This window comes from Camelus bactrianus, chromosome 27 (assembly GCF_048773025.1).
Source record: "Camelus bactrianus isolate YW-2024 breed Bactrian camel chromosome 27, ASM4877302v1, whole genome shotgun sequence".
Taxonomy (NCBI): domain Eukaryota; kingdom Metazoa; phylum Chordata; class Mammalia; order Artiodactyla; family Camelidae; genus Camelus; species Camelus bactrianus.
Genome location: NC_133565.1, coordinates 28,345,027 through 28,354,210, shown reverse-complemented (window position 1 = coordinate 28,354,210; position 9,184 = coordinate 28,345,027). Strand labels below are relative to the sequence as shown.

At 53.5% G+C, this 9,184-nt stretch overlaps 1 protein-coding gene across 1 annotated transcript; it reads right to left on the bottom strand.

Moving 5' to 3' along the window:
* Positions 1-3,815: 3,815 nt before the first annotated feature.
* Positions 3,816-8,100, bottom strand: MEX3B (mex-3 RNA binding family member B). The gene is made up of 2 exons (XM_010955350.3): positions 7,474-8,100; positions 3,816-6,644 (listed from the first exon to the last, which is right to left on the bottom strand). The coding sequence occupies exons 1-2, from the start codon at positions 7,757-7,759 to the stop codon at positions 5,197-5,199; spliced, it is 1,734 nt and encodes a 577-aa protein (XP_010953652.2). The 5' UTR covers positions 7,760-8,100; the 3' UTR covers positions 3,816-5,196.
* Between the last annotated feature and the right edge of the window lie 1,084 nt (positions 8,101-9,184).

Here is a 9,184-nt window from a genome sequence, read left to right as displayed (position 1 = left end):
AGTGTTCACTGTTCGACTGGTCACAAAGCAGTCGAGAGAGGACAAGGCTTTAGAACATGTTGCAGAAAACGCCCCTGTGCCCATAAGGTGCCAGCCGTGCTCTGGGTTCTCAGCAGCGTTGCTGTGTGTCCTGGAGTCCTTACAGTAACTGGGCCCTGCTCTGTTTCTCAGGTCAATTACACTTAGCCTTAAGAAGGAACATCTTCCCCACGGCTGGCTACTGTCTGACGAATGAGTGCTCGTTTTTTCCTGATAATACCTCCGATAAAAACTATTTTTCTGAAGTGGTAAAGGTATGAACATTGGATTTAGATACTCAGGTTGGAATCTGAGACCCAATGCTTATGAACTGCGTGACCTGAGATAAATCATTTAGCTTCAGTCCAACTTGATTTCCCTATCATTGAAATGGATTTAGTCATGCCCACCCCACTGGGTTGGGTTAAAAATCCTTAGCACAGTGCCTGGCACAGAGTGAGGACTCAGTGAGCTACGACGGGCATCACCAATGTTCACTGAACTGGTGCAGGGGGTGTTTAATTCCCCCTCATTTTCCCCTCCTGGAAAGCAGCTTGGTTGTAGCAGTGGTGGAGGGCGACAGGGGAGATGTGAGCACTTTACGCATCACCTGTCAGATTTGGACTGAGTCAGAGAAGGGAGGAAGGCAGAAGGGAGACAGGATTCAGCACTAGAAGGGCCCCTGCTCCCCAGCCAGGGAGGAAAGGATCCTCTTAGGGTGAGAAAGAGCAAGTTTAGTCAATACAAATTCCACCTCTCCCCAGGTAACCGTGTCCCCATAAAGCTTTAGGAACAGTGACTGCCAGCATTGCACTGGCCAGCACACTCAAACCCCTTTGAGAGGGAGCAAATTTGTTCAAATTTCTTGGAAAGATAAGGCTTAAGAGATAAAAAGCTCTATCACTTAGTGCCTGAAGTTCATTAAAGATAACTGAGGTTTTCCCAGGAGCCAGTTTTGGTCAGATATGGGGGACCATGAAATAGGGGAAGAGGAAGGAAGAGAAGCTGTACCGGGGTCCATTTCTAGAATTTCTCTGTAAATTTGTCTCCTAGCTACAGGCAGCCTGAAAAGGCAGACTGCAAGCTGGAGCTAGAAAACCCAGGTTTGCATGGAAGGACTACATTTTGAGTATTTGTATTTTACGCCAAATGGGCACAGTAAAACCTCAATGTTTTCTCCCTTAGGGTTGTAGAAAGGATCACAGGAGAGAAGGGGAAATAAAAAGCGCTTTGAACATTCCACGCAAACATTAGTATTAATTGAATGCAATCTACCACTCCCGAGTGAATAAAAATTCACTCGAGTGAATAAAAATAATTTTGACCTCCTGTGCTCACCCATCAAACTTGGCTTCTCCCACAATATTCCTGATATCACTAGAGCTACCCTGGGCAGTGGGTAATCCCAGCACACCACTGAGGGTCAACCGTTATGCATTTAAATGTCAGGACAAGGTCAACAATTTCAAGGCATTGTAAAAACAGCAGGGGAGATACATTCGCTTTGTCTGCATCAGGCCTTCTCAACCCTGGGCTGGATGATTCTTTGTTGTGCTTTGCAGGATGTTTGTCAGCATACCGGGCCACTACTCACTGGATGCCAAGTGCACTACCCCAAATTGTCACAACCCAAGATGTCTCCAGAGATTGCCAAGTTGGGGGTGGGGGAGAGTTTGCAAAATCACCCCCAGTTGAGAACCACTAGTCTGCATACAGAAAAGAAACATGGAACAGCAGTTTGGGGCAAAGATGTCTGTTAGCTGATATTTTGTGGCTGCAGAAAGACAGATTTCAGAGGGCTGCAGAAGTAGAAAGGGAAGCTGCTGGCACTTGCAGGACATAAATGTGGTACCTCTTGTCTCTCAGGCTGGAAAACCTACACCTCCACAGCCAGTGGCCACTTCCACAGTTGTCATTTGGGGGATGGTGGGATGGGACAAAAGGCCTGCCTTGGATTAAAAGGTAATGTGGGGCAGAAGTAGGGGGTGGGTATAGCTTAGTGGTAGAGTGCGTGCTTAGCATATATGAGGTCCTGGGTTCAAACCCCCAGTACCTCCATTAAGAAAATTTTCTTTAATAAACAAATTTTGTAGTTTCCTTAAAAAAAAAAAAAGTTCATACCACTAGCATGTGTCCACATCCTCTGCTGGTGACAAGGGCCTGCCCTGCAGGGAAACCAAAGGTAGAGAGTGCTCTCGCCTCTCGAGAAGTCTGGTTGTATTAATAATATATCCCCAAATTTCATGTCAACAAAGGGGACCTCTCACCGCAGAGAAATACAGGCCATCCACTGGCAGTCGGCAGCCTCAAAATCTGATCTTTTTTTTTTTTCATTTTCCAAAGGAGCATACGGAGACCACGAAAAATCTCGTGTGCAAGAGCCCGGGAGAAACTCACTCAATCAAGGCTTTGATTTTTTTCCTTGCCTGCCCTGGAACCACCCTGCTAAAGCAGAAAAGCAAAGTGATGTTACTAAAGAAGAAAGTGTAAAAAGACTCTTGGTTCTGTTCTAGGCATTTCTGAACAGCTGAAAGAAAGAGGGGATCGGACTGCCCCTGGCCAGGCCTCAGCTAACCTCCAGTCCTTGAGGGAGAGAAAATAGGCAGTTAAACACTGCCTGGGAACTTTCCAGAGCTGAAGATGATGCCAGAAATTTCCCAAGCAGGGCCACTCCTTTTCTCCTCCCACCCCAAAGGCCCGTCTCCTGCCTTTTCACAGAATCATTCAAACTAAACACATCAGGAGCTATGATGTAGGCAGTGACTAGATTTCCAGACAAATAAAAATGAATACAGAGGGGAAAAGAGGACTCACCAATATACGTTAGACCCTACTCTTTGGACTCACCTGTCAAATGTTACCCAGCAACACAGATTAAAATAAAAGCCTGCCTCACTCACTCCAGGCAGACACCGTTCTCCAGGGGTCAGCTCAGCCAGGAAGTCTGCTGGAAATTCAGTGGCAGGCTCTGGCCATTCCTAGACGCTCTCTGGAAGGCAGAGTTCGAGTCAAGTGAAAGCATGTTGGCTCCATCCCTTGACAAAGCCCCGCAGCCAGGGAGCAGGTGTAGCCTGCCAAAAACAAACAAAAACTTCTCTCAAACAACAACAAACAGTTAACACCCGCAGCCTGTCAACACCAATTAGCCTGCCCTACAAGCAGAAGCCTATTAAGACCAGCGCTCAAATCCAGCCAGGTCCTCTGCAAGCAGAAACTGTCATCTCTGGGCTTCCCCCAAGAAAGCGCCCTTAGGTGGGAACTCACAACAGCAAGGCCAGCCCTCAGGCCCCTCCCACTCCAAGGGGCCCACACCGGGCAGATTATGGCTCTTCCCAGCCCTAGGCAATTCTGTGCCTTCCTCCGTATCATTAAAATTATTTTTGATATAACTTTCAATACTTTAACACTTTGTGTTCTTGATGTTTTCAGCAGAATTTAATAGGTTTTTGTGGGCCTGAAAATTAAGACATTTCCTTTGAATATTCCCATTCCCTTTGGAGTTTTTTTCCCCTTATTTCAAGAGAAATTAAACATTTTCCTGGGCCCCTAAAAGTATCATGGACCCTAAGCACTGTGCCCACAATGTCTAATGATGAACTCAGCTCTGATTCAGTAGATACTTGTTACCCACGGCCTAACCATCCAGCCAAACATAACTCTGGCTTCTTTCTTTCAATGGATAAAATACTGACATAATATGCCTGGAAGTTGTATCTTTCAATTTAGCCCTTAAGAGTGATTCCTTACACAGGTAGACTCCGAGAGGCTTAAAAAAAATCAAGTCACCACACAAGATAGATTTTCTTCAATATTTTATTTATATAGAAATACTTAAAAAATGAAGTAGCACCATTACTTAAGTTTTACCTTTATTATGTAGAACTTTAAATGTCAGAAAAATAAAACTCTTGATACAATTTCAAATCTTGTCTCAGCAAATATAATATTAGTATTTGACCATGAGGTTAAAGGCCCTTTATCATAAAATAAAATATACCTTTTTTTTAAACTTTGCTCAGTAAAGTACATTTAAGCTCAAGTAACATCACCTACATATACATAAACAAGTGGTAAACAAATGTATTAAAATAGAAATACTAAAACTATAGTGGTGCAACAGAATTTTTGTAACTTGCACTGAATTCTATTTATACAAATGTTAAAAAGCATCAACAGTTCCTTTTGACATGTTTATACATTTCCGTTTTTTTTGTAATAATATAGAATAAAATATGCTTTATATCACTGAATAGAAAATATGCTGGGTGAAGCAGATCTAGAAGATTTGTCTGAACCTATAAAATCTCCATCCCAACAGAATACTGTTCAAAACATTACACATCTTATGGTTTGTAATTCCGTCACAATTGTGTGATTATTAAAATAATACAGTGTTCTTTGCCATAAGGCCATACTAAAATAAAAAGATTTAACCCAGCTACAAAAAAGTTCACTGAACTTAAATTAAAATACTTGTAAACATCTTTGCAATATGAAATATAATTTTTCAAGTCAAAAAAGAATAAAATACTTCAATCTGTATTAATGCAATTTCTCTTTAAAACTTTTAAACGTTTTTAATATATAAGAGATATGTTACAGTTCCTTTAACTTTAATAAAGCTGCAGTATCCTGGTTTCACAGGAACTCCTGGCCCTTCCACGAACATTCAAAAAGGATCCACTGTGTTCTATAATAAGCATCGTAGGAACCCAGCCACAAAGGGGAACACACTAAAACAGTCCACACATCCCATAGCACTATTATTATCATCTTCATCATAATAATTATTGTTCATTTTTTCCTACTTTAAGAAAATGGAAAACTTGTGGGGTTTTCTTCTTTTGGAAGCTTCCTATTAAGTACAGTGTAAAAACTATCATTACTAGAATGTCGCCGTTCCTATTATTTATAGAGCATGCATTTCAGGTGGTTCAGAGGTTTCCCAGGCTACAGTACTCTTGATGCAGATATCCTGGCAAGTTCCTTTGTTTAAAAATTAAATTTAAAAAAATGAGCGGATACTACAGCTTTCCAAGCTCCTCTTCCGATCAGAGTATGAGCAGTGGGGGAGGAGAAGGTGGGCACCAAGGAGGCAGAGAGGCTCTGGGAAGTGAGGACGGAGGGAAGGGGGTCCTCCTTCCCCTGCGTGGTGGTGCACGCAAGCGCGCGCTCCCTTCAGGAAAAGATGCGGATGGCCTGAGTGACCGCGGTGTGGCAGACCGGACACTCAGGCTCGCTCTTCTCGCAGATGCGGTTGGCGCACTCCATGCAGAAGAGGTTGTGGCCGCAGGGCACCAGGGCGGCGATTACTTCGCTCTCAAAGCACACCGAGCAATCGCGGCTGCCCTTACGCCGCAACCCGGAGGAGGAGGAGGAAGAGCTGGAGGAGGAGCTGGACGAGGACGAGGAGCCGGACGTGTCCGACGGCTGCAGGCCCGGCAGCTGCGCCCCCAGCCCGTTGGCATAGGCGGCGTAGGCCAGGCCCCCTCCGCCCGGGTCGCTGCGCACCCGGCGAGCCAGGTGGTGCTCGCCCGCCCCCGGGCCCATGTGCAAGGGCGGGGACAAACGCGGGCAGCTGGTGCCCGGGTGCAGCCGGCGGTGCACCAGCAGCCCTAGGTTGGCGTTGGAGGGCGCGCTGGCACCGCCCCCAGGAAAGACCACTGAGGAGGACGAAGCAGAGGAAGATGCAGAGGAAGAGCAGGAAGAGGACACGGGAGCTGCAGGTCCGCCTCCCGGGGACCTCTCGAACTGGGCCCAGAGAAGTGGCGCCCCAGGCGGTGGGGCGGGGGCCGGGTCGAAGGTGGGCTGTAGCTCAGGACAACCATCGGGGGAAGGCACAGAAGCTTCCCCCGCGGTGTAGGTGTATCCATTGCCATTGTTGTTGTTGCCGTTGTGAGCAAAGCTGAGCGCGGGGCTAGGGGGACTGTAGTCCGCCAGGCGCGGGGTGGCGGCGGCACTGCCGCTGGTCCCTCCGCCGAAATAGGAGTCTGTGGAGGCGCTGCCGAGAGAGCTGGAGCTGTCGTTGCGGTAGCTAGAGAAGGGCTTGCGGCCCGGAGTGGGCGTGATACTGGGGGTGGGCTTGCTCCAGAGGCTGCCTGGGCCGGACCCGCCGGACCCATGATGCAGATCAAAGCCCACATCTGTGCCGTTGGCGTGAAAATCGTTCTCATCTGTGAGCTCAATGATACCGCCAGTGCGCAGGGCGATGTGCGCCTCGATTTCCTCACGAGCTCGGTCCACGTTCTCAGGCATGCCGGTTACCTCGAACACAGGCTCCTTGTCGCGGCTGGGAGTCACGATGTACGTGTGCGTCTGTTGCTGGATGCGCTTGATCGTGGCGCCCTTGGGCCCCACCACGAGCCCCACCACACGGTAGGGCACTCGCACCTGGATGGTGGTCTGCCCCGGCAGGTTAGGTGGCCCGGGCACTGCGCCATTAAGCGCCGTATTCTTATTCCGAGAGGCGCGGATCATGGAGAAGTGCTCGGCGGCAGAGATGATCTCCCTTCGAGCCATGGCCACATCCTCCTTCCTGCCCGTCACAACAAAGACAGGCTCCTCCCCACGAACCGGGGTCTTGATATAAGTGTTGGTCTTCGCCCGCAGCGCTTTGATTTTACAACCTGGGAGCCAGGGTGCAGGGGAGGGAGTGGGAGAGAGAGAGAGAGACACGCCCATTATCCCAGGGTAACCGCGGAGGCCTGGGACAGCCCGAGTCCTGGGCAGCGGGAAGGCAGGACACGCGATGGGCGGAAAGGGGGCGGCTCCCTCACTGACCCCGGGCCGCGCCACGGGCTGGGAAGCGGTTCCACTCGCGAGGCCCTCGAGGAACAGCCCATTGGCTGCCCAGTCCTCCCCTAGTGACTGCAGCCGTCCCGAGCCAAACCCGAGAATCTCAGAAAAAGTCAGCAGGGGAGATGCCGCTGGGATCCAGCGGGACGCGCCGTCCGCCCTGAAGACGCGGCAAAGGGGTTCAGAGAAGGTGGCCGAAGCCGCGATTCTCCTGCGCGGGGGGACTGGTAGGAAGGGGGGGGCAGTCCCGGGACCCATTGTTCCTCCTCTGGGCTCCATTCCGCGTAGCAGAAATCCAGAATCCTCCTCCCATCCGATGCTCACTCCTCCTCCTCCCCCCTCCCAAAGGACCGATCAGAGGCCCCCTCCCCCAAGCATCTTATATTTAAATTCTATTTCCCGGGGTGGACTGGGTGGGGGGCATTGGGGGAGAAGGCAGTGGTTTTCGCAGGAGAAAGTGCATCCCGAGGTGGCCGCGGCGCGGCTCTGGGAGACAGCCTGCCTGCACTTTCTTTGTCTGGGGCGCCGGCCCATCGCGCGGCTCTTCCTCCCTCCTCAAGGCTCCCCCGCGCCGCGGATCTCGATTCCTCTCCCTCCCTCCCCGCGGGGCGGTGGCCCAAGACCCTCTCACCGCCTGCCGCCCATCCCCGCCAGACCCACCTTGCCGCCCCACGATCTCGGCGACATGCTCGGAACTGGGCACCGGCACGCACTCGGTCATGTTCACGCTCTTCTTCCGTGGCTCGCTGTCGTACAGAGAAGTGCCCTCGTCACTGTCCAGCCCCAGCAGAGAGAGCTGGTCGAGCGCGAGCTGCAGGGCTCTTTGGTCATCCAGGGTCTCTCCTCCGCCGCTGCCGCCGCCGCCGCCGCCGCCTCCCCCGCCGCCGCCTCCCCCTCCGCCGCCGCTGCCGTTCCGCTCCAGGTCTGCGAACAGCGAGCTGGGCATCGCTCGGCCGTGCGCGCCGCGCCCCCGCCGGCCCTAGGCTCGGCGGCGAAAAGCTGCGGCCACAAAGGCAGCCGGGAAGCGAGTGGTCAGGGGCGGGGAGGCCGGCCGGCTGCAGAGGGCTCCGTTGCTCCTTTCTAGGCGCGGGGAAGAGAGTGGGTCGCTCCTTGCTGTCCGCTCCCGGCAGTGGCTGCAAGACCCCCCGCCTGGGTCCCCACCCCAGATCTGCTGGCGGGTGGGGTGGGGGCAGAGCTCGAGCGGCAGCCGCGCGTGCCCCCCGAGTGCCCGGCTGGCTGGCCACAATGCCGAGCGAGAAGCAAGCAGGCGAGCGACAGCAGCGTTTCTTTAAGGAGCCCCTCCCCGGCTCCTCCACTCCCTCCCGCCCGCCCGCCCGCCCGCCCTCAGCGCTTTTTCCTCCTCTCCTCCCCGCCTCTTGACTGAGCCTCTGCAGCCAGACGGCTCCGGAGGGGGACGAGGGAGGCGCAACGTCACCGGCGGGAGCTGACACTACAATGCTACTGACACTATCGCTGGGGTAGGCGATTGGCGCACGCCGGGCCGGGGGCGGGCGGAGGCCGCAGGCCGAGCGGGCGGAGAGCGAGCGCCCCCCCACCCCCGCGCTCGCCGCAGCCCGCCCCGTCGTCCTCCCGGCCGCGCCCCTCCCCCGCCGCCGCTAACGCCTCTCTTTGTTGTCTAATGCGGGACCGGCAGGCTCGGGACACTTGCCTGTACCTATCAGCCGAGGACGCTCACTGTCCCCAGGTCTCCTCCTTCACCTGACTGAGAAAACGCGCCCAACTCTGATACCAAGGGCCCAGCTCTGAGCGATCCTTAGAAAGTCCCGTTAGTGTCCCCAATAAACCACCCCTAGAACTCAAAGGTGCCGCTGGGAAAAGGGTCTATTGTCTGCCCAAAAGGGTGATCCCAGCCCTCGGACAAGAAAAGCAGGTCTAGAGCTCCTGGTGTACACTGGCAAAGTGGCTCCCGGCGCGGGCTGCCCACCTGCACGGGAGCACAGGAGACACAAAGGCATACGCCCGCCCGCATCTCCACTCGTGCGCGCGCGAGCCCGCAATTCTGTCCCCTTAGGCGGCACTTCGCCGGACTGGCCCTGAAACTGCGGATCAGAAAGCCAGAAACTGGTTGCAGCGTGGGCCTGGCCAGCCCAGACGCAGGCGACCTCTGGAATGCACCGCGCCGGGGTTCTGCACATGCCCCGCGCTCGGTAGAAGACCCTGCGGGCGCTGACACGCGCACGAGCGCCGCGCCGGCACCACGGGGACGCCGGCCATGCCTCCAGCGGGCGGCGCGGGCGTGCGCGCCCGCTGCTCTCCGGTCCCTCCCCGTGCCACGGTCGGGCATGCGCAGTGTGCGCAGGAGCGGGCGGGCCCTTTAAGGCTGGCGCGGAGGAGCGCGCGCCAGCCCCTC

Coding starts and splice junctions, on each gene's coding strand:
- MEX3B (XM_010955350.3), bottom strand. CDS start 7,759: ATGCCCAGCTCGCTGTTCGCAGACCTGGAGCGGAACGGCAGCGGCGGC. Junction 6,645..7,473: donor CGAGATCGTGGGGCGGCAAG/GTGGGTCTGGCG, acceptor CCTGGCTCCCAG/GTTGTAAAATCAAAGCGCTG.